This window comes from Labeo rohita, chromosome 20 (assembly GCF_022985175.1).
Source record: "Labeo rohita strain BAU-BD-2019 chromosome 20, IGBB_LRoh.1.0, whole genome shotgun sequence".
NCBI lineage: Eukaryota > Metazoa > Chordata > Actinopteri > Cypriniformes > Cyprinidae > Labeo > Labeo rohita.
Window position 1 is genome coordinate 12,222,547 of NC_066888.1, and position 26,018 is coordinate 12,248,564.

Sequence of the window (26,018 nt, forward strand, 5' to 3'; positions counted from 1 at the left end):
GTGTTTCCAATTTTGTGTGGCATATGCATCAGACGTTCAGCCAGCGGTCCGACTAACATGTTAGCAATTCACTAAAACATGCTTTAGCATGTTTCTAGCATGTTTTAACATGTTGCTAGCTTGTTTTAGTACTTTGCTAGGCCTGTGGCTGTTTCTCAATTCTAAGAATGCAAAGAATGTACGTATTTGCAAGCATACAGCCAGAACCTCTTAAGTTAGAAGGAGAAGTTTAAAGTTTACAAGTTTCTGTACATCATCCGCCCTCAACATCTTCTGGGATTTCTAATGGTTCGATTCTCTCATGTCTGTGTTCAATGCATGCTCAATAGCATGAAGACACAAGGATACAAAATGGCTTAAAATCGCATTTTGAGAAATGACCCTTATGTTTTAGCACATTGCTAACATGTTTTCGCATGTTGCTAGGATGTTTTAACAGCTAGAATGTTTTAGCAAATTGAGCCACTTTCATAAACCCCATTAGACCTTTAAAAAACGCTCAGAGTCTGGGAGTTCCTAGCATTTTCTTGTTTTAGAACATTGCTAGCATGTTTCTTGCATGTTTTAGCATGCTGCTAGCATATTTTAGCACATGTTAGCATGTTTTACCATGTTGTTAGTGTTTTTAGTATGTTTCAACAGCTAGTATGTTTTAGCTAATTTTCTCCACATTTTTGAGAATGGGGGAAAACCCTACCAAAACTATGATTAGAACTGATACATATTTAGTTGCAGATCAATGAAAATTCTGTTTCATTCAGAAATATTTTAAAGGAGAAGTTCACTTCCATAACAAAAATTTACAGATATTTTACAGTTTTACAGAATTTTTTACAGAAATTTACAGTTGTCATCCAAGATGTTTATGTCATTCTTTCTTCAGTCATGGAGAAATTATGTTTCTTGAGGAAAACATTTCAGGAATTATCTCCATATAGTAGACTTCAATGGTGCTTGCGAGTTTGAGTGTCCAAAATGCAGTTTAAATGCAGCTTCAAAGGGCTCTAAACTAGTGGTTCTCAACTTCAGTCCTTGGGGCCCACTGCTCTGCACATTTTGTATGTTTCTGAATCTGACACACTCAGTTCAGTTCATGGATCTTTCTCCTAATTAGCTGATGATCTGAATCAGGTGTGCTAAATGAGGGAGATATACAAAATGTGCAGAGTAGTGGGCCACGAGGACTGGAGTTGGGAACCACTGCTCTAAACGATAGCAAAATGATAGATCACTTTCTAAAAAAATTATACACTTGTCTAGCTTTGCCATGCATATGCGTAGTCTGTGTGATCCAGGTCAGTACAGTTAGGGTATGTCGAAAAACTCATTTGTCTCATTTTCTCCTCCAACTTCAGAATCATCCTACATCGCTGTAGAAGTACCAACACAGTGTTTACAAAGTGAATGTGCAAAGAAGTTCAAACGCCCTTTACAAAAAAAGTTAAAACAGCGATGTAGGGCGATTTTAAAGTTCCAGGAGAAAATGACATGGGAATTTTTCTAGATGCTCTAACTCTATTGATCCGGATTACACCGAGTATGTATCACAGAGCAAGACAAGTCGAGCATTTGAGGTTTAAAATTATATAAATTTTTCTTCTTTTCTTTTTTTTTTTTTTTTTAGAAAATGACAGATCGTTTAGCTAGATAAGACCCTTATTCCTCGGCTGGGATTGTTTAGAGCCTGAACATTCCTGAAATTTTGTCCTCAGCAAACGTAATTTCTGTACGACTGCAGAAAGAAAGACATGAACATCTTGGATGACAACGGGGTGAGTACTTTATCTGTAAATTTTAGTTCTGGAAGTGAACTTCTCTTTAAATACAGAAGTAAAATGGGTTTAAATAATAGCTTTTTATGTTGACTTTAAAAACATGAAATATTTAGACATGATGCAGGTTCAAATCTGGCCTGCAGTGTGTCTCATTCCCCTTCTCATTTTTCTTTGTGGTTTATCATCAGTAAATTGGAAAAAAAAAAAAAAAGTTATATAAAAGTTTTCGATTTGCAATTCATTTAAATTAAAACGAGAGACTTTCAAATATAAAGAGCAACTATACAGGTCCCTGGAGCATAAACTATTGCAGAGTCAGGACAGTGGATGTGGATAATTAATATCAATCTATAGGAGAAACATCCTCGGCATAAATATTAATGTTTCCGTGACCTAGAATACTGTCCTTTCTGATGATGAAATTGACCATGGTCTCTTTCTCTCCACCTCACAGAAACAATTAGAAAGCTCTAGAGAGCCTGTTGCAGCAAAAATCAATAGCTGTACGTGCTTATTCTTTTGTTTATCAAACAAATAGATAACACTGTTGTGAAGCTTTTCTTTCATGGTGGGAATTTACTTCCTTGGCTATTTCATTCACTATTCCATTGATTTTGCAAACTATTTAATTTGGACTGAAATCATTTGGAAATAACATTTCTACAGCTATTCTTTGAATGCACATACATTCATCTATAGCTCCACGTACATCCTACAACTCCAAAGCAGTTCATACTGTATTGTACTGCACTTTAAATTGCTAGTATAATTTCTAATAATGAGGCAGTTACTGCTTTTGTTATTCCATAAAGAAATGGAATTGTTTATTACTCTTATTATTTGGTCTTATTAATGTAAGTCTTTGTTAGTATTTGTAATATCTTAATTTGAGTAAGTAATACACAATTTGGAAAGAGGAGACCTGTACATTTATTTTGGAGAAATATATCCATATCCAACCCAACAGTGAGGTGAGTCCATTTCCTTTGCATAATGTCATCCTTTTCTGCATTTACTAATTCATTTATCTCTTGATGTCATGCTAGAGGAAATGTGCTGTTCAAGTGTTATTGTCTTCACAATTGAGAAAATCAGACAAAACTAGTGGACGCATTTAGCAGTCTCTCTGTTTTCTGATTATTCTTACCTCTATTATTAGCATAATCACTTACCTCAAACATCTGTCATTCTTTACGCTTTTCTTCTACAGATAAAGCATATTTCTAAAAGCTGTGAAAAAGAACCACATACAGTTTGAAATTTATCCCCTGCTATGCCTTTGAAAAGAGACAAATTACTTTCCCATGCCCTGATTACAGTCTTTTTCTGCTCCACAGGTGTCTAAAGGAGAATAAAGAACTTCATTCCATTTGAGGACCTGCTGTCTGCTTTCAAAAGCGCAGCATTTTAACATTCTGAAATATACTCTCAAAGCAATATAATCTCTCAGCATTTTTGCAAATTAAACTTTAAGCCATAATGTGTGGGTGTGCATGAAAATCCTAGCAAGATGTTCAGTTGCAACTGTAGCCTACTGAATAGCGCCACCTTGTGATCTAATTGCAAAAGCAGAGCATGTTTTGTGGTTGAAGCATTTATTTAGTTAATACACTAAGTTTCTACTATTGCATCCTACAGGCAGTCACCTAAACTAGAGGTAAAACATCTTTGGCCCTGCCTTGAATTCTTAGGATAACATATATGACTTGAGCTGAGGAATATAGTAGACTGTCACATGATTGAGTTATGGCTCAGCATTTATGGAGAGCGTGTTTGGAGTGATAGTTCTGACTGTTGCCAGGAGGCAGTTCCTCTACTGATAAAGCAGAGGCGAAGAGAAAGTGATGATGAATTAACTCTCAATCGACCATAACAAAATAAAATACTTGTTGAAAACAATACATTTATTTATTTTTTTAAATAGAAGGATAGGAAGTACACTCAACAGCTCACCTTGGTATGATCACATAATATAGTCAGTTTGAATCAGATTTGATCTTTTTTTTTCATACAGTATTTATGTGATTGAAAAAGAACATAATGCTCAAAATTTTATAGAAAAATCCAATAGGGGGCTTAGTTATCAACATTGTACTACTTTATTTATAGTTTGGAGTATATTCAGTAAATCATAGACCAAATCCAAATCATTTTTCAGCCAGTTTTTTTTATTCTACAATATTCCTACACATCACTGATCCCTTAAGCAGGTAATGTACCTGAAAATGCATATTTAGAAGCTGATGTGCTGTACTGACCTTTAAAAACCTTCTTAGTAAGATAGAAAGATGAAAATCATTGCAGAGCAACCCTGTGACACTCTCTAAAGTTTAATTATGTCAGAAGGTTGCTATGTGATTAAAATACTATAGTCTCAACCTTCAAACTTATTGCGAAGACTTTTGTGAAGGCCAAAGCACCGGAGGCCTCTAAATTTGCATTTCCAGATACTATACAGGTGGTCAGTGAAGTGTACACTCTAAGAAATGTTCATAAAAATAGGACCTTGTAGCCATTAAAGAGAGGAAATTTTCTGTGTTGATTTTTCACAGGTGCTCTACTTGTGCAGTATTTTGAATTACATTGTGTTGCATTTTCTGGGTTAGAGGATAAGTTAATAAACTTACTTGGAAACAACCATTTCTGGGTTATTTGGCAACCCAGCACTGGGTAAATATTAGACAAAACACATGCTGGGTTATTTTAATCTGGGAGGTGAAACCTCCATAGTGACGCTGGCAAGGAAAAGTGTGAGACTACAGACATTTTCCTATTTTTACAGTAATAATTTGATAGGAATTCAGTGTAGCAGAAACCTTTATTTCATTCAGGAAGTTTCCCGTCAATCAAGTTTCCTCTTAGAAAAAAATAACCCAGCGTTAAATGACCCAGCAACTAAGTTACAGAAAAACTACCCAGCAGCTGGGTTACATGTTTCAAATAACCCAATAAAATGACCCAATGGGCTGAACCCAGCTTTTGGTTTAAAAAAATTAGTCAGCATTTTTTTGAGTGCAGTTTTAACCAGTTTGGGACAGACTACCCAACATTGGGTTACACCGACCCAGCGCTGGGTAGGTATGTGAAGGGGTTCATCATATGTACTGAAAGTAAAAATTACCCAGCAGCTGAATTACAGAAAAACTACCCAACACCTGGATAAAAGAAATATTAAAAATAACCCAATAAAATGAGCCAACAGGCTGAACCCAGCATTTGGGTTTAAAAACAAATAACCCAGCAGTTTACAGTGTGCAAAGTGCTGGGTTAAAAACAGCCCAGCACTGAGTAAAATATGGACAAACTCAGCGATTGGGTTAAATGTTTTATTTAACTTAACTATTGTTTAAAAATTACTGTATTTCTTGCTTAAAATTAACCCCAAATAGGTTGAAATTAACTTTTTTAAATATGTTTAATAAATGAACATTTATTAAATAGTTGAATAAGTAATAATTAAATAATAAACATTTTTAAAAAATGCTTATTAATAAATGTTCACCTTTTGATTATTGCTGATGCCGCCAGTAATTATGTTTCTGATTTTTAATTTACAACCTATTTTGGGTTGGATTTTAAGCCAGACATATTGTAAATTTTAAACAATAGTTAAGTTAAATAAAACTACCCAAAAGGTTAGGTTAAACATTTAACCCATCCACTGGGTCAAAACAACTCAGTTGATGGGTTTGTCCATATTTTAACTAATGCTGGGTTGCTGGACCCAGCACCTGGGTAAAAATATTAAAAATAACCCAATAAAATGACTCAACACTGTGACCGCACCTTCACAATTTCTGTACTATATCCAGTATATAAGAAACTATCATAAGAAACATTGTTTTGGCTGCCTGAAACCACTTTCAATTAGGAAAAACGAAAATACCTCATTCATGTAAATCTTGGTTTTTGAAAGCTTTGTAATGAATGAGGGAACTGAGTCTTGGCCATTGAGCAATGGAGCAATCCTGAGATCTCCACATTGTCAGGATGCGCGCACATTTATAAATAAATAAATCTCCTGTGTCTCTGGCTCGCGTTCTCGCGCAGCGCTGGAGCTGACCGTGGTGCTGATCGCCGCACGCTCGCTCAAAATGACATGCACGAGCGTCAGTATCTGAACACCTCCGACACTGAACTTGACGCTCCCTCACAACCTTCAGTATCGAAGGAAAGCCTGAAATAATCAAGCATGAATCTGAAGTGAGACGGAAGCGTTTTGGAAGTCGACGGAAAGTCAATATTTAACCTGATGCTGACATGGACGTTCCGGCACGTGTTTAAATGGGATTTGCGAACATGATGTCCATCGTGAGATTTTTACCGTACTTTATTTAAGATGTGTTTATTTGGATGAATTTATATTCATAATGTTGCTATAAACAAACCCGTTTAGAAGCAAAGGAAGATAACTACATCTGTTTGGATTCTTGGACATTTGAAGTGGAGATATGGCTCGCGTTCTTGTCCTTGTTAACTCAGTCGGACTGTTGCTCTTCGGTAGTGAAATGTTTCTGGTGGGAGCAAGTAAGTTTATTTGTCTGATAATCAGCGTTCTGTCTTGCATTGAATGGACGCACTTAAGCTTCTAGAAATGAGATGAACTGAGCCTTTGCGGGTTTTGCTTGGATGCTCTGTGTTTGCGTCTGTGAGCAAAATCATATCAAACAGTAGGTTACATAAATATCATGATTGCTGAATTCAGAACGACAGGTACTTCAGTATGTTGAATGGTTGTAATATAGCAAAGACAGTTACGTTGAAATGTTTTGATGGAGATTAGTACAGACTAAAATGGGCTAAGAAATGACTTTTTATCATTAGTTTATTATTTTTGATCATTCAGTTGAACACTTGACTTAATTTAAATAGTCTGAATTCTCAGCTTATTCTTGACAAGTGGTTGGTGTACTTTTTACTCTAAGTTTTATAGCGGTTATGTTACAAATAAAGGAGATGATTGCAAATATTACTTTGATTATAAAATATGAAATCAGTCTTATATCAAAACTATCGAAAATTGCCCCATATAATGCTATAATGTTGTTTTCTACAATATGTTGCATTGAATAGAAGATTAGTTCATTTTGCATTACATAAAATTTAACAGGAAGAAATAACTGTTAATATTCATGTATACTGGTAAACACTTTTATCCAAAGCGACTTTTGTTGGATTCAAAGTATGCATTTTAGCAGGTCATGTAATAAAACCTACGACTTTGCCATGGCTAGCACCATGCTTTGCTTTTTGAGCTACAGGAGTACTTGAACCTTGAAAAATCGTGGCAATATTTTGACTAAACAGATTTTTCTGGTATCCTTCTTGACTATTTTTGGGGGAATTAGTACATTTTCAAGCATGGCGTGAAGGTATGGAAGCATGTCAGGAAAACACTATCCTGTTTTGTTCTGATCCTTTCCCTTTTTTCCTGATTGAGTCATCAGGGATTTTGGGGCAGCTTTGATAAGGCAGCAGTTGGCACTTCTGTTCTCACAAGCACAGCGTTTCCGTCTGAAATATGAACACTTCCAGTGCTCAAAGTTGCTTCTCGGAAACCAGAACATCTCTCCTTTTGCAAAATAGATTACACCTGTCAGAGAAAACATAACAGAATACTGCAAAATTCATCCTCAGCAGCTGCATATTAAGAGTAATAATTTACTAGTGCGTGTTACACTAAATAATCTTTACATTCATCTTTTCCCAGCCGAGCATTAAGTGCAAAGTCAACACAAATGTATATGAAATGTCCAGTACATGCATGAAACAAAAGACACACCTGATTAAATTCAAATGGGGATAAGTGCGAAATTATGATCATGCGGTTTGAAATCTGTCCTAGTTTATGATCCAGAGCAGCTTCTTTGCCGAGATTTAGGACTGAAGAATAATTTATATTCATCTTGGTTTCTTTTCCTTGACAACAGACACCTGAAATGAGCTAGTTAGTGTCATGCAGAGCACAGCACTGCTCAAAATACTACAGCAAAATCGCTCTTGATTAAAGGAATAGTTCACCCCAAAATTAAAATCTGTTGAAAATGTATCCTCAGGCCATCCAAGATGTAGATGAGTTTCATCATCGGAACAGATTTGCAGAAATTTAGCATTACATCACTTGCTCACCAATGGATCCTCTGCAGTAAATGAGAATTCAAGCAGCCCAATAAAAACATCACAGTCCAGTCCATAATTTAACGTTTTGTGAAGTGAAAAAGTTGTTTCATCTGAGTCTGGAGAGAAATATGCACAAAAAAAGCACAGTTTACAAGGAAAAAGTTGTCTAAACAAATCTGTTGGCGGATTTCGATGTGAGAGGACAACAAGGGATGGACTTTTTCACTAGAGGAAGCATTATTATGGATTATGGACTCGGAAGAAGAGACAAGTTGCTTTTATCAGCTGTTTGGACTCTCATTCTGACGGCACCCATTCACTGCAGAGGATCCATTGGTGAGCAAGTGATGTAATGCTAAATTCAACATTTCAACAATCTGTTCTGATGAAGAAACAAACTCATCTACATTTTCTAAATTGACAGTGAATTTTAATTCTTGGGTGTTCTATTCCTTATACCAACACAGACCTGAATCCCAATGAACAAACTTTGGGAACTTTAATGGAATGGCAACTCCGAGCTATTTGTTACCAGACCTGATTTAGATGGAAATCCTTCCCAGCAGAGTAGAAGCTGTTATTGCTAAGATTTTGAAATTTAATCTTCAGCAAGCACATATGGGTGTGGTGTTCATGTGTTCAAATACTTTTGGCCATGTAGTGTATATCCAGAGGATTTGTGTTGAAATTGGCTGCCTGTTAAAAATTGTCAGACTTCCAACACCTCATCTGGCCCGTAGTGAGGTGACAAGAGAATTTCATCGCCGGGCCAGACCTGGTGGACCGTGGTCACCAATTACATTGACCTTAAACTGCCACACTGTCTAATTTCACCTCTTGTAGACCCAGGGAGGGGGAAGTGTTCACGGATCACTGCTAGACCCTACACAAACCAATCAAATGCGTGTACATAGCTAGGAACGTCATTGACAGTGGGAAATAAGGTCACATTTGTGCACAGGTGATATGGTGGAGCATAAATGCATGACTGTGTAATCTCATTAGCATTCATAGGTATTTGTCTGAAGAGTGAAAAAAAGGTCTAGTGCATGTTTGGACAGACACTGACTGAACATGCAATATTAATGTACTGGCAGCATTTAAAATGTATGAATGTTTACAAATCCTTTAAGATTTATAGAATATATTGTCATGAGATTATTTAAATAATTTCATATTTTGATAGCACACAGTCATGAGCCAATACATGAGCATGTAAATGTTACACTGTGAAACCACTTGTATTTCTTATGCATACTAATAAGATGACTCTGTATATGCTATGTGTAGGATGACTATTGATGACATCTAGTTTGGAACAAAGAAAAGCAAAATGATCTTTTACAAAGGCTTTCAACATTTTCATGCATAAAAAAGAAAGATTCGGTCTCCACATGTTCAGTTTTGTTTGTGTGCGTGACTCTTCTATTATGAGTCTTTGAAAAGTGCTTTGCCTTGAAATATAAGGACATGAAAATGTAATTATAGAGAAACAGAAAGTTTCAAATCTAACAGAAAATAATAATACTCTACAAGGACAAGGGCAGAATTTATTTGCAAATTATGTACTGTCAGAAAAATGTGCAAAAATTATACCTTCAAAGTTAAATTATGCTTCATTTACCCCTATGGTTTGCAGGGCTGGGAAAATAAATTGCTGCATCGCGAATCAAGAAACAATTCTGCATCGATTCTGAGATTTTCCAAATGCATTGTGATTCTCTCTGGAATTAATTCTGAGCTAAGTTTTTAACAGCAGATTGCGTGCTTTAGAAACAGCCGTACTCTGCTTGCTTCCAATTCCTTACACACGCCACTTGAACCTAAAATAATCCTTGAATTACAAAGGTGTTCACAGTGGGCTGTGTTAATCTTGCATCATAAAAGCTTTCTGAGTTGAGGTGCAACTGACCCTTTGCGAAGACCCACCCCCCCTTCGTTATCTGACGAGTCATAGCACTCTCACTCCACATATCATGTTTTCATGCAGCAGTGTTGCCAGGTAGATACATGTACATGTACAGTTGGTCTACTTTTAACACTGCTGTGAGTTGTTTTTTGTGTCCATGGATTGAAGTGATATTTAGCACCCTGAATGCAAATTTTACCAAGAGAACCCCACCAAAAAGTTGTATTTTACACCCAGGATACCCCTTTAAAACGCAACTGGGCTAGTTTTGAGCAGCAATTGGGCGAGTTTTGTTGTGAAAACCTGGCAACCCTGTAACACAGTGAAAAATACAACGCAGAGCAAAGAGTAAACTGACAATGCGCTGAGAGACGTGTTGACAGAGCAGGTTACATTAGGCATGAAACAAAGTCTCACCATTCAAATTTTGTCATTTTGTAAGCAATTCAAACAATAAATACTCTTTAATGTGTCGTGATCGCTGTAGCACCTCAGATCAAGGCATGTGAACCTTTGTTGTTTGTCTTTGTTATAGCACAAAAGAAACATGAATGAACATAAGAAGGTATCTCATTTCAGTTAAACTGTGGAAAGATGTCAATACACACTATCGTGTCTGGTTTGTATGTAGGACAAAATGGCAGATTCAGCGTTATGATCAGATTAGATAATCAATCAAACGTCCTGTGAAGGGTCTTGCGAAGGGTTTGTGAGCATTTAAGTGTGCGTTTGAAAACTAGATTAGAGTCCCATTTGCTGTTAAAAACTAAGCTCAGAAGAGATTGCAGAGAGAATCACATCGCATTCGAAAAATCTCAAATTGATTAGTGATGAAGAATTTTCAGTTTTCAGTGATTATTTTTGAAAGTTAATTTTTTTACACCAGTAGGTGGCAACAAGTGACCATCTTTATGAGTGAGTACATAATTCGGAGGATTTATTCAACAGCGCTGATTTATTCAAAAACTTTGAGTGAGTCGTTTAATCATTGACTTAACCGATTAGTTCAAAACCTCAGAATCATTAAAAGAATAGGTCCATCGAAAAAGAACATTTTCTGCAACTTTTCAGGGTTTTCTCTATCTAACGCAAGTGAATTGTCCTCAATGTAGACCATCTTTGACAATTGTTAACAATAAACTAATACGCACCATCTTCCATGACCTGTATTTGTCGGCAGGGGTCATGTGGATTCTGAGATTGCTGAAAGCATCACGATTCTCTGTGGAATCAATTCTAAGCTTTGTTTTTAAAAGCAGATGGTACTGCATGTTTTAAAAACAGCCGTACTCTGGTTGCTTCCAATTCCTTACACACACTGGAACCTAAAACAATCATTAATAAAATTTAAAAAAGGTTGATGTGAATTACAAGAGTGTTCACAGTGGGCTGTGTTTACATTAATCTCACGTCATAAAGGCATTCTGAGTCAAGGTGCAATTGCATCATGCTCTTCAGCACTCTACTTCTTGAGCATTTGAGTATGCGGTTAAAAACTCGATTTAAGCGCCATCTGCTGTTAGAAACTAAGCTCGGAATAGATTCCAGATTCTCTTCCAGAATCAATCCACAAATCGCAATGCATCAATTTAATGTCGCAGCCCTAATTCGTGCAATAGTGATGAGGAACTTTCAGTGATTCCTTTTGAAAGTTAATTTGTTATACCAGTAGGTGGCAACAAGTGACCATCTTTATGAGAGAGTACATAATTTGGAAGATTCATTCAACAGTGCTGATTTATTCAAAACCAATTTGTTCAAAACTGCTGAACCATTAAAGAAATAGGTCACCTAAAAATGAAAACGTCCTTCAAATTTCCAGGTGTTTTGATGTTCAAAAACGGGTTAACCAACATTCATTTACATTAGTTGGGGAAGAATCTTCAAAAAGCAAATTAAAATTTTTTTTTATAAAATCTGAGAGCTTTCTGACCCTACATAGACAGCAACGCAACTATCACGTTCAAGGTCCAGAAAGGTAGTGTAGACATTGTTAAAGTAGTCTGTGTGACATCAGTGCTTCAACTTTAATTTTATAAAGCTACAAGAATACTTTTTGTGCGTAAAGAGAACAAAAATAACAACTTTATTTAACAATTTCTTCTCTTATGTGTCAGTCTTCAACATGGTACTCTCATGAACGTGTGTCGAAGACAGATTAAGGTTGAACCACTGCTGTCACATGGACTATTTTAACAATATATCCTATTCTTGAATTGTCCATCTTGTCCTTAGACACCCATTGACTGTTCAAGGGCGGTGTGGGGTGTTCTGTTGTTACAGTGACATCTCGCTCCGTCGGGAAAGTGCAGTGTTCCCCTGAGGCTGAGACGTGCTCCCTCTGCGGCTTTGTGCTGATAGAACACCCTGCAGTTCCATCTGTGAGTGCACTGTCTGCCCTGAGAGGATCAGACAGCAGATTTCACGAAATCTATCATGAAGCACTAACCCCTTACCAGAATCCATTGCATGCCTGGAGGTCATTAGAGCATGAGATAACATAGTGATGGACAGAAACGGTGTGAGAGAGATGTCACATTTGGGCTGTGAAGACAAACGGCTTGTGTTGTGTTCTCTTTATTGCACTCACCAAACAGATCTCTGAGGTAGCATGAAAATTCATTTAAATCTTCAGTTCAGATAAAAAAGCAGTTGCTCAAGCAATCAATATGCACATTTGCAATTTTAAACTGAGGTTGGGAGAACTTGCATCTTGCATTACTTAACATTTGGAGAAAAAAGGAGGGACGTAGTAGTCCAAATGTGTATTTTTAGCTAGAAGGATCAAAAAAATCTGACTCAGAGCGCACATGTTTATTCTGCTTTCATACTTGTGGAGCACTGTTGAAGATTGCGTGTTGAAGGTCTCTTTGAAGGAGATTTTGGAGCGGCCCGTGTCTGCTCTCAGATCATGAGGAACAGTTGAAGTGCTGCTAGTGCCTGTTTCCTGTGAATTACCCTGACAGGATGTCTGTGTCTCATGCGGCCTCTTGCTTTTTAACTGTATGCTCTGTGTTTTACCCAGGGTGACCTGTGCTCCTCTTTCTGTTATGTAACAGATTTGAGTGCATCTGACTTGTGCTTGAGTGGTTGCGACATGACAGAGATAACGATAGACAGTCTTATTTTACATAAAATGTATACTTGCTTTTTGTGGGTTTATGTTTAGAGCTATAAACATAGATCACTTCTTGTCAGATGCTAATGGAAGTAAGCAATGCTTGCATCAGTGTATTAATCTACGTTTGCAACATCTTAACGTAATGTAGTTTAGTAACTAGATTTCACTAAGGATATAGACAACAGAAGTAGTTACTAAAGATTAATACTTTCCATATTGTCCTATACGCCCTATTTTTCTTCTGTATTGCAGAATTCTGAGAGCTTCTGTTTTCCTTACAACAAAAGTGGAAGCTGATTTATGTAGGATTAGGATTTAGGACATGTATAATATATTATTAAATAATTTATAGTATAAATCACCATGTGTAAAAGACAAAACCTTAGAGATGTACTATACAGCATAATGGACTAGAAATTAATATTAGGCTGAAACAAGATGGGGTGGGTGAATTATGTCTATTTTTATTTGCATTGTGTATTTTCATTTATTCAGACAGTAAGATAATACGACGCAAATGCTGCTAGTTCCACCATATCTCACGTCTTCCGTTATCCAAACAATTATTTTCCACATCACTAAAGAGCTTATGCCTGGCCATCTATCACAATTTATTTGAAGCTACCTTCAGACACGTGTAACCTCTATTACTTCAAGGACAATGAGCTCTTGCGGGGGAAGAGTGAGGTAAATGTCATGGCTAAAATGACAAAAACCTGATGAATTGTTTCTTAAGAACCTTCTGTTCTTGGTCAGTGAAGAATGTTCATTATATTAAGTTACTATATTGAGAAAATTGGCAATTCATTATGTGTCTTTAGTACTTTCGGAACATTGGCGTCAAACTGTGCTGTTAGCTGAATGGATGCTTAGTCAGAGGGATTGTTTTGAGATTGAAATATTTTGCTGCTTTCTGTGACAAATTAGCAGTTGTAATGATGAGACATAATTTAATAGACTCTGAGGTGCAAATACATTTGTTGATGTGACAAACATGACCCCAGCAGATGTTCTCCCATGATATCAGTTTATGAAAATCTTTCATTTTTCACTTCACTGAGCATCTGCTGGACAGATGGAATGAAACTGGCTTGGCATTTAGTGTCTAATAGCACACTATAACAATGATGTGTTTTCCTCCTACACTAACAGACAAAACTAATATTATTTAGCATTTGTATTATCTAACAAAGCATGTACTTTTTTTAAATGCTAAAACATGTTAATTACAGCAACTTATTGGGTGGTGACAAGTGACCATCTATATGAGTGAGAACTTATTAATTAAAGGGGACCCCTGGTATTAAAACTTGTATGGCTTAATATAATGTAAATGATTTCTCTCACTGAAATATTTAGTAGAAAACCCATGAAAGATTTACATTATTTAATAAATCCACATCGGTTTATACATATTTTGGACTATGGGGGGTGCAATTATTTTGATGACGTGACGTGGTTGCACTTGGTGAACTACTGGCGCTACCTGTTGATCTTTTTTACCACAAAAAAAACAACAACAACAAAAAAAACAATAGCTCCAATTAGTGCCACATTATGCAGCTTTTGTTTGTAATTTTCCATCGAAGGGCAACAAGAGAAGCGATGTAAGTCTTCACTGCTTTTCCTAGCGATAAGAAGAGGAGAAAAGAATGGGAAGATGCCTGTGGACGAATAAAACTTGCTAAAGTCTTAATTCTCTCCACTTGCCCTGATGCCTCTGAGGCATTTAGTAGAGCCAACACACGACACACGGCAGAGCCCAGAAGCCCTAGATACCATCCTGGGAGAATGCAAACATGTCGACATGTCAACGCTTGTCATGACGCCACTGAAGGAGTTTCTCAGCGTGGATTTTACTCAATATCTTGGGGGCGTTAAGGCTTCTTGTGGAGAAAAAATGAATGGTAAGGCATTTGGTTTAAGCCTACACTTATATCCATCGCTATTTCAGCTCTTTCATCTCTTTCAGTAGCTGTAATCATTGTATCAGTATTTTATTGTCCAAGTTGTGCTGCGGTAAAAATAGTAACAGGTAGCACCAGTAGCTCACAGAGTTCAACCATTTCACGTCATAAATAATGGCACACCCATAGTCCAACATATGCATAAAACGATGTGGATTTTTTACATAAACATAAATCTTTAAATAACATAAATTTTCCATGGGTTTTCTCCTACATATAGGAAACATACAAGCCTTAAGTCTTAATAATATGTCTTAAAAAAAAGATTTAAAAGCAGTGATTTATTCAGGAAATTTCGGTTAGTCATTGAATCGTTTACTTAACCGATTCATTCAAAAGTTACTCAATTTTAAATTACAACTTAATATTAACAATACATTATAATATATTAGGGATGTTACAATATCAAAATCTCACGATACGATAATACCTTGATATGAAGTCCACATGAAGTCCCATGTTCTTAACTAAGAAAACTTAAGTCAGAAAAAATTTAGTGAATTGACTTGTAACTAAACTAAGGGAGCTCAACCCTCTTTTTTTTATTTGTGGTACACTGTATCAGTCTAAATTACATTCACATTGGTGTTTCAGGAGGCCAAACAAATTGGAATATAATATTATTAATAATAACAACAATTTTATGTTTTTGTTATTCCAATAACAGTAATAGCCATATAATGTAAAACAATTGCACTGTAAAATAAATGAGAATGAACATTTCATTGGTATGTTGTTTTTGCTTTATACTACAGTTGGGAAATTACAATACTTTTTTCCCATTTAAACTGCTAGTTGTCAGCAATTCATACTGCTTTTATTTTGACTGAAAACTCCAGCTTCACTGAAAACAGGCTTACAAAAACATGTCTCACTACAAATCTAGTAAAATGCTGTAATCATCTGCCACGAAAATAAAGCATAACTGGTGGCCGTGCATTCCCAAACACATGCTAAATTCACAGTACATGGAATTAAATGAGTTCACTGCATTCAGCTGATTGCCTGAACGAAGTGCACACTTCTTGATGAAGGGATTAAGCCATACTGCGCTTTCGGTTTTAGTTTGACAGATACTGTGCCAAAGCATAATGGCCCAAAACACAACTTTAAAGACCTTTTATGTTTGAATAAGAAGTTTAAATATATTTTAAATATGACACTTTTTGCCCAGAATACGTATCGTTTCATATTGTCATGTGACCATGATAATATCGAGACAGTTTTGCTATCACAATACCACAATATTAATAATAACGTAACATCCCTATAATATATTGTTAAGTCTCACAGTCGTGCTATTTTTCCTTGTCTACAGCCGAAAGTATACTTCCCTTGTCCATGTTCGGCTCTGGCTCGCAGCCTTTTCCGCATGTAATATTTTGAAAATATATAACATATAACAGCCAGTGTAGATGTAGAGCTCATAATAACCCCTTGCACACAGAATTACACAAAAACAACAATGTAGCTGCAAATCTAGGAGCTCATTAAAATGGAAGGTTTGGTGCATGTGACCCCATAAATGCTTTGATGTCGCATTCAGCCTTCACTGAGGTGGCCCTCTCCTTCCTCAAAATGATTATCCGTGGTGCAGAGCTGGAGTCAGACCTCTCGCCATCCAATTTACACAGCCATTGCTGAGGGCAAGGAAGACCAGCATAATCAGCCGTGACCCCTATTGTGTATGATCATAGCTGCATGGCGATGAGTTCTGCCATACTAGTGACCTCCTAGGGCGTCAACACGGGGCATTGATTATCAGTCTGATACTGAGTATGATCCTTCAGCATTGTGATGCATTATTATGGGTTTTGTTGCTGATTATTAGCGCCGGAGAACAGCAGACAAATGACAAATCCAAGCTCCTTTTTTAGTCTTATAGTATACTATTACATAGTATATTTGCTACGCTGAATTGCTTCTGCTGTTGGTTATTGCTGCTGTTGTAGATTATTGCTGCTGCTGCAAAGCAAGTACAGGAATTGCTACTGCTAATACATACACCGATACAGTGCTGTGAGTATTTAAGACATACTGCTGCTGCACAAATTTTTACATACACCTTGCAAAATCTGCAAAATGTTAATTATTTATCAAAATTAGAGGGATAATACAAAATGCATGTTATTTTTTATTTAGTACTGACCTGAATACGATATTTTACATATAGTCCACAAGAAAAAATAATTTATAAAAATTACCCCATTCATAAGTTTACATACGTTTGATTCTTAATACTGTGTTGTTACCTGAATGAGCCACAGTTGTGTTTTTTTGTTTAGTGATAGTTGTTCATGAGTCCCTTGTACCCCTCCTGAACAGTTAAACTGCCTGGTGTTCTTCAGGTCCTTCAGGTCCCACAAATTCTTTGGATTTTCAGCATTTTTTGTGTATTTGAACCCTTTTTAACAATGACGGGATGATTTCGAGATCCATCTTTTCACACTGAGGACAACCGAGAGACTCATATGCAACTATTACAGAAGGTTCACTGATGGTTCACACTCACTGATGCTCCAGAAGGAAACAATATGCATTAAGAACCGGGGGAGTGAAAACTTTTTAAATTTGAAGATCAGGGTAAATTCACCTTATTTTGTCTTCTGGGAAACATGTAAGTATCTTCTGTAGCTTCTGAAGGGCAGTACTGAAAAAAAGTACACATCTTCATTCTGTTCAAAAGTTTACACCCCTGGCCCCTAATGCATTGTTTTTACCTTCTGGAGCATCTGTGAGTGTTTTAACATTATGTAATAGTTGCATGTGAGTCCCTCAGTTGGCCCCAGTGTGAAAAAATGCATCTCAAAATCATATAGTCCTTGTAGGAAAGAGTTCAAATACACAAAAATGCTGAAAAACCAAAAAATTTGTGGGACTTGAAGTATATTTCTGAAGAACAGCAGACAGTTTAACTGTTCAGGACAAACAAGGAACTCATGAACAACTATCACTAAACAAAGAACACAGCTGTGGATCATTCAGTATTAAAAATCAAGCGTATGTAAACTTTTGAACAGGGTCATTTTTATAAATTAAACTATTTTCTCGTGGACTACATGTAAATGTCTTTAATGTGAAATATCTTATTCAGATGAGTACTAAATAAAAAATGCATTTTGTATGATCCCTCTTATTTTGGTAAAAGAATTAACATTTTGCAGATTCTGCAAGGTGTATGTAAACTTTCGACCTCAACTGTAATAACCTATAGCAGATCTATACAGGTGGAGCTGGGGAGGTGGAGGGTTTCAGAGGAGCTAATATGTGTCATTTATGGGTAAATAAGGTACAAAGACGTACCTTTCAGCTTTTGTACCTTAGCATACCACCCATATGCTATATAGTGCAATATTTATAAAATCATATTTTTTGTGCATTTTTATGATAATTTAACATTTACAAATAGAAATAAAAGTTTCAGGCATGTGTTACTGCTATCCAATCTGGCATATTTTTAAATAAATAAATTGTGATGATTTTTAATAATTAGTTTTTATGCTAATTTAATATTTATCTGAGGAAAATAATGCCTGAAACTTATTTACCCCCATTAAACTCTACTGGGAGAAAACAATTTTCAGGCATTATTTAGTTCTCTGTTGATAGAAAGTGCCTGCTAATGTTGTGGTCCTTTGGTAAAGATGCGTCATACAGATCTGGAACAAAATCGTTGTGCAACAAGCCACAACTTATTTCAAAACAGCTGTTATGTAACTTAGCTAAGAGTCTGTATTTGTTATTGTTGATGTTCGGGTACAGGAACAAAAAAACACCCCTTCCCCTTTTTGCAGTCGCCCACACAAACACATAAAGTCCATTAGAGCACTGCTCAGAGGAGATGCTAGAAAATGCTCTCGTGGTTCAGTCTAGTTCACCGCCTTTCTATTTTCTCCAGAGCGAAAGAGGCATGTGCTGGAGTATTGAACCTGCCACCGTTCTCCTCTGCTTTTTGTGAGACTAATTAGCTTGTCTATTGCTTCCTAAATCATGATGGAGGACCCTACAGCTGAGCTGAATTAAAAAAAAAGGACCCACATAAAAGTATCATATAGGACACAGTGTGCTGGATACAGTCAGTTTCAGAAAGCAGTTTCAATAAAATATAGTCATGAGGAGATCTGCTCCACAGTATATCTTTTATTTCCATTTCTTTGTGTTTTAAGAAACCTGCTTGATTCTGCTTGGAATCACTATTGATTTCTGGCACTGTCAGTCTGATTTCTGAACGCCGACTCATTTAATCACGAATGAAGTGGTGAACGGGTAATATAGCAAACCACATAATGGACCCAAACAACTTTCAAGATACCAATTTAAACATGTTGCCCTGAGGGGATGTACTAACATTAACGAAAAAGAAATGTAGCTTTGCATAAAACATCTCTGAGTGTTGTAAGGGGTTTGCTTTTAGAGAGAGCTGCTGCTCCTCAGAGAGCTAGCCGGTGAGAAGAGATCAAGCCACAGAGTAAATGTTTTACATGCCAAATCTGATTGGTCAGATTGGAAAGCTTTCTTGGCAGGCGACTCAGACAGTCTATAAAAGGACAGCAAATAACAGAGCACAGCAACATATTTCAAACCTGTGGATCATTGTTGTGTTTTCATGGGACGGTAATAGCTTGTCCATGACTTGTATGACAGTAGATTATTGCTTTTGAGGTTTTTGCCTTGAAAATGTGCATCGGCTCTACTAGTTTCTGCACTAAAAATAGACAATAGTTGAAATGTTATAATAATATACCAGTTCAAGTATGGCAGTAAATGATTTCTATCACTATTGCCCTATAATTAATAACATAGAATAAGTGGGCATTGAGGCCTGAGAAGTTATGAATTATATATAAATTATTAGAGTTCAAAGATTCAAAGTTAATAGCATTGATTTTGTGTTTCTAGATCGTCCACCTGCTCCAGTTAATGTGTCGGTCATGCACCTGAGAGCTGATTCGGCAACCGTATCATGGGAGGTGCCGGAGGGTGACATCATTATTGGCTTTTCCATCTCCCAACAGGTAAATAATCACTTTTCAAGAAATTCTATCATTTCGGAGTACATGGGCACTGACAGAAAATAGAAAAGAGATTGATCCACTGTTTTTGGTCTGACCATGGCTCTCATGTGTTTGGTTCTTCCAATTTTACATACTCTTTTAGCCCAAAATACTGTACTTTTTCTTTTACTATGTCATAAACTTACAAAGTTAAAATAATAACCTGTCTTTTTAAAATGAGCTGTCATGCGAATGGCTGGAACACTGTTTTGAACAAAAGCCAGGAGCAGAAGTTTTATAAAGTGTTGGGTAACACTTTAGTATAGGGAACAATTCTCACTATTAACGAATTGCTTATTAGCATGCCTATTCATAACATACTGGCTATTTATAAGTACTTATAAAGCACATATTCTGCATGACCATATTTTACATCCCTAATCCTACCCAATACCTAAACTTAACAACTACCTTACTAAGTACTAATAAGCAGCAAATTGGTAGTTTAATGAGGCAAAAGTCTGACTGATTTCACATTTGAGCAATTACAAGTATATCTGTCAATCATGTTATGCAATAGGTTGTCTGCATGTCTGTAATGGCTGTGCGGGCGACGTTCACAGATTAATGCATTATTCATTTAGCCAAAGACTTCTATCAGACTCCCCCACACCTAGAGGCTGCTTCAGAGCCCAAGGGCAAAGGAAAGTGCTTTGGATCTATTTGCAGACTCTAAAGACCAACGAAGGCAGAGCTAAATGCAACATTAAGTTAGCGGGCAGAATTATAGCTGAAATGAAAGGCTGTCTTGTTTGGCTCTCAGGGCTTCGAGAAGATCCTTTAGCGCCCTAACATGTGATTTATACTTATTAGGTGACCTCATAGAAAGCGCTCACTGTAACTGTACTGCTGACCTCTAGACAGCATGAGCCATTTGAAATGTCAGCAAATACCAGCCTAAAGCGGCAGGTGATGTTTCAGAGTTTGTAAATTCAGTAGGAACCTTGAAAAGATTTTGTGGTTTGAAAGAACATGTAAATACAGTCATGGCCAAAAATATCAGCAGCCTTGCAATTCTGTCAGAAAATGCAACACTTCTCTCAGAAAATTGTTCCAGTTGTAAATGTTTTGTTATTCACGTGTTTACTGTTTTTGTTTGCACTGCAACAACACACACACACAAAAAAAAAAAAAAAAAAAAAAAAACAACAAAGAAGAAAAGTCAAACTTGATAAAATTTCACACAGAACTCAAAAATGGTTGGCACCTTGTCAAAATTGTAAGAAATAATTGCTTGTCAAGCATGTCATGCTCCTGTAATTTGTATTTAGACACACCTCTGGCAAGTAACAGGTGTGGGCAATATAGTACTGTGGACAGATGAGACAAAAGTAGAGCTTTTTGGTAAAGGACATCATGGCACTGTTTACAAAAAAAGAAATGAGGCCTTCAAGGAAAAGAACACAGTCCTTACAGTCAAACATGGTGGAGGTTCAAAGATGTTTTGGGGTCGCTTTGCTGCTTCTAGCACTGGACGCCTTGACTGTGTGAACGGTATCATGAAATCTGATGATTACCAAAGAATTTTGGGGCGCAACGTAGTTGCCAGTGTCAGAAAGCTGCATCTCCACCAGAGGTCATGGGTCTTCCAGCAGAACAATGACCTGAAACACACTTCAAAAAGCACTCAGAAATGGTTACAAACAAAGCGCTGGAGAGTTCTGAAATGGCCAGCAATGAGTCCAGATCTGAATCCCATAGAACACCTGTGGAGAGATCTCAAAACAGCAGTTGGGAGAAGGCATCCTTAAAATCTGAATGACCTGAAGCAGTTTGCAAAAGAAGAGTGGTCCAAAATTCCAGTAGAGAGGTGTAAGAAACCACTGCCAAGGTGTTATTTTTTCCAAAGGGGGTGCTATCAAATATTAAGCCAGTAATTTTGTCCAGTGCATTTTTTGGGTTCTGTGTGGAATTGTATCAGATTTGATATTCCTTCTCTGGAAAGTCTTTGTGTTGTTTCAATGCAAACAAAAAATAAACATGTGAGTACCAAAACATTTGCAACTGCAACAAGTTTCTGAGAAAAGGGTTGCATTTTCTGACAGAATTGCTAGGGTGCCAATATTTTTGGCCAAACTTAAAGCCCATCACAGCTTACAGTATATAATTCCTAAATACAGATGTAATCCTAATTATTGAATTCAGGTGTTTTAATCAGACTCATTGCCACAGGTGTATAAAAAGTTACAAACATTTGTGAAACAATGGGTCAATCTATAGAGCTCATTTAAATCAAGAACGGATAGAGTGCCCTTATAAAAATTAACCATGGTTGTATTATAGTAGAAGTGTCGTAACCATGTTTTTTTGGTGTATTGACTACCATTTGTAAAACCACATTTTTACTACAAATACCATGGTTAAACTATGATTAGAATACCAAAACAATGGTTAATTTGTAGTTAGCATAGTTTAAGTACAGTAACCATGGTTTTTTGGTTTTATTTATAGTAAAACCATGGTTAATTTTCGTAAGGGTGGTGTAAAGCGCACAAACACTGGACTCTGGAGCAGCTGAAACCTGTTTTGTGGAGCAATGACTCTTGCTTCTCTGTCTGGCAGTCTGATAGTCAAGTCTGGGTTTGGCAGGTTCCTGGAGAACATTACTTGTTTGACTGCACTGTGCCAAATCTAAAGTTTAATGGAGGAGGGATTATGGCATGGGGCTGCTTTAGAGGTTGGGCTAAATCTTAATGCTTTAGTAAACCAAAAAAAATTGAACAATTCTGTTTCCAACTTAGTAGGAACAATTTGGGGAAGGTCCCATTTCTATTCCAGCATGACTGTGCCCCAGTACACAAAGCAAGTCCATAAAGACATTGGTTGGATGAGTATGATGTGTAAGAACTTGATTGGTCCACTATAATTCAGTAATTCTATATTTAGGGGTACATTTCATATCAGCCAATAAGTCAGGAAATCAATATTCTTTTTTTATTCTTTTTTGAAACTAGATGGTTGAATAATATATCCCCTTAATGTGCTAAATTAATTATTTGGCAAGCTTAAGCTCTAATGACTTTTAATATGTTCATGAAAATTAACATTTGATTCATTATTTTGTCAACTGTGTTACGGACAAATTCTGTGTCAAACGAAACATGAATGAAGTATCACATGTTTAAGTGATTTGAAAATATGAATTTGGGTCTTCATAATGAGAGTTATGTGGGATGATATCATGAAGGATGGACCTAACATAAATCCACAGTATGCTAAATTTAGTGTTCTTTTTCATCAGTCATGACCAAGCAGAAATAGATATATGTCAAATCTATAATATTATATAGGTTTAAGTCAATCATGAAGAATTCTGAATGCTTTATAACCCTTGAAAAATGTTATATAATGTGTATATAATTTTATGGATACTGAGTTAATAGAAAGTGTGGCCGTGATTACACCAGTTAAGTTTATCCATTGTAATGCAAATCATGATTTTAGGCAATTCCTATGTAATTTCTGTGTAATGACATTAGCTGTGAATATTTTTTATATCAGCAATACTCAGTGTGAGCATAAATATAAGTGATCATTGCTTGAAGTTAAAAGTTAAAAGTGAGTCCATGGACATGACATGTACCCCTAATTGTAGAATGACTCTCATACCCCTTTCCACCAAGGCAGTTTGAGTGCTGGTTTGGAGCCAGAGCCTAGTTTCAAAACAGTTCTTTGTCTTTCGACACCCAAAGCATCAGAACCAGGAACAGTGGGTCGTAGGTAGCTCCAAAACATTGCTGGTCTAGAAATAAGAACCGTTTGCGTCAGTGGCTGGGACACGGTTTCCGTGACATACAAGACAAACAGAAACTTTTGACCTGGCTTGTTTTGAAATAGCAGCTGTTGGTGCTGCACGGACCGATCAGTGTGTGGCGTCCAAGTACCGTGAGAACAATTGAAAAGCTTAAAAAGTCATCTGCTCTCCAATCACTCTCGCTGTGTTTTGGTGTTGTGCGCCAGTCGATCTGCATGGCGCCGATGCATCTTGAGCAAGCTTAGTGTGTTTATGTTTGGCGCTGCTGCACTAGCTTTGCTGGGAAAGATGAGATTTACTCAGTGATGTATGACCTGGCTCTATGGTGGCTCTCTAGCCCATGGAAAAGCAGACAGGTTTTTAGAAGGCTCGCCAGTTGAACCAACTTCGAACTGACAATAGCACTAGTTCTGAACTAGCACTAGTTTCCTGCTGGTGGAAAGAGGGCCTCAGAGCCCTGACCTCAACCCCATCAAACACCTTTGGGATGGACTAGAATGAAGATTGCGAGCCAGGCATTCTTGTCCAACATCAGTGCCTGTCCTCACAAATATTCTACTGGAGGAATGGCCAAAATTCCCTCTCTTAGCTATAGTTGCAAAGGGGAGACCAACTCTTCTGTAATGTGTATGTATTTAGAATGCAATGTCATTAAAGGAGAAGTCCACTTCAAAATCGGGGCACCATAGCAGTCCATTATATGAAGAAAAATCCTGAAATGTTTTCCTCAAAAACATTATTTCTTTACGACTGAAGAGAGAAAGACATGAACATCTTAGATGACAAGGGGGTGAGTACATTATCTGTAAATTGTTGTTCTGGAAGTGGACTTTTCCTTTAAAGGGATAATTTACTTAAAGAGAAAAATTCTGTCATTATTTACTCAAATTGTTTCAAAACCGTAAGACTTTTGTTCATCTTCAGAATACAAATTAAGATATTTTGATTAAATGTGAGAGCCTATATATACACTGCCTTGCGAATTTTTCATTTTTTTTTCACATTTTGTTATATTGCTGCCTTAGGTCAAACTGCTTTAAATGTATTTTTCTCCCACATCGATCTCCATACACCATAATGGCAAAGCAAAAAGGTTTTTAACATCTTTGCACACTTCTTAAAAATAAAAAACTTAAATGATTCAATTGCATAAGTATTCATACCCTTATCTGGGACACTTGAAATTTAGCTCAGGAGCATTCATATTCCTTGTATATGCAATATATATATATACAGTTCAAATGAAGTTAACCTGTGCCAAATTCATTTGAATGATTATGATTTGGAAAGGCACACATGTCTTAATAAAAGATCTAACAGCTGAAAATGTATATAAGAGCAAAATCCAAGCCCTGAGGTAAAAATAAATAAATAAATAAAATAAAAATAAAAACTGCCTGTAATGCTCAGAAACAGTCTTGCATCAAGCCACACATCTGGGGAAGAGTTTAGAAAAAAATTCTGCTGCATTGAAAGTTCACAGAAACATGAAGCTTTCATTATCCATAATGGAAGATGCTTTAAACAACTAGGACTCTTCCTAGAGCTGGCCTCTTGGCTAAACTGAGTAATTCATGGAAAAGGGCCTTGAATAGACTGGTGACAAAAAACCTGATGGTCACTCTAGCTGAGCTCCATGAACACTTTACCAATCTGGACTTTATGGCAGTGAGTCAAGTCTCAATCCTCTTCCTAGTGAACACACATAAAAACACATTTGGAATTTGCAAAAAAAAAAAAAAAGCACCTAAAGGACCCTCAGACCGTAAGAAACAAGATTTTCTGGTCTGATGAACCTCAATTCCAAGCATCATATTTGAAGGACACCTGACACTGCTCATCACCTTAAGAGTACCATCTCAAAAGTAAAGTGTAATGGTAGCAGCCTCATGCTGTAGGGCTGTTTTTCAGCAATGGGGACTGAGGGACATGTCAGAGTAGAAAAAAGCTCAATGCACAAAAATATTGAGATTAATGAAAACCCAGTCCAGAGCATTCAGAACCTTAGACTGGACAGAAGGTTCACCTTCCAACAGGATAATGAGCCTAAGCACACAGCAAGAGTGGTTTATAGACAACTCTGTGAATGCCCTTGAGTGACCCAGCCAGAGCCTTGGCTGACCGCAATCAAATATTTCTGGAGAAACCTGAAAATGTGCGTCTGCCCCATTCAACCTGACAGAGCCTGAGAGGTGAAGAGGTGAGGAGAAGAATGGCAGATAACTGTCAAATGCAGAAGTGCAAAGCTTGTCGCGTCATACCCAAAAAGACTTGAGGCTGTAAAGGTGCTTCAGCTAAGTGCTGAGTAAAGGGTATGA

General features: G+C 36.8%; 1 protein-coding gene across 3 annotated transcripts in view; it reads left to right on the forward strand.

The window, feature by feature from the left end:
• The first annotated feature begins 5,799 nt into the window (after positions 1 to 5,799).
• Positions 5,800 to 26,018, forward strand: part of fndc4a (fibronectin type III domain containing 4a) — a 37,490-nt gene continuing 17,271 nt past the window's right edge. Inside the window, exons 1-2 of one of the 3 annotated variants that reach the window (XM_051138484.1) lie at positions 5,800 to 6,302; positions 19,792 to 19,907. In XM_051138484.1, the coding sequence (XP_050994441.1) occupies positions 6,227 to 6,302; positions 19,792 to 19,907 (192 nt within the window). In that variant the 5' untranslated portion in view covers positions 5,800 to 6,226. Of the gene's footprint in view, positions 6,303 to 19,353; positions 19,507 to 19,791; positions 19,908 to 26,018 lie in introns of those variants that run through there. The other 2 variants (XM_051138485.1, XM_051138483.1) reach the window with 2 other exon arrangements.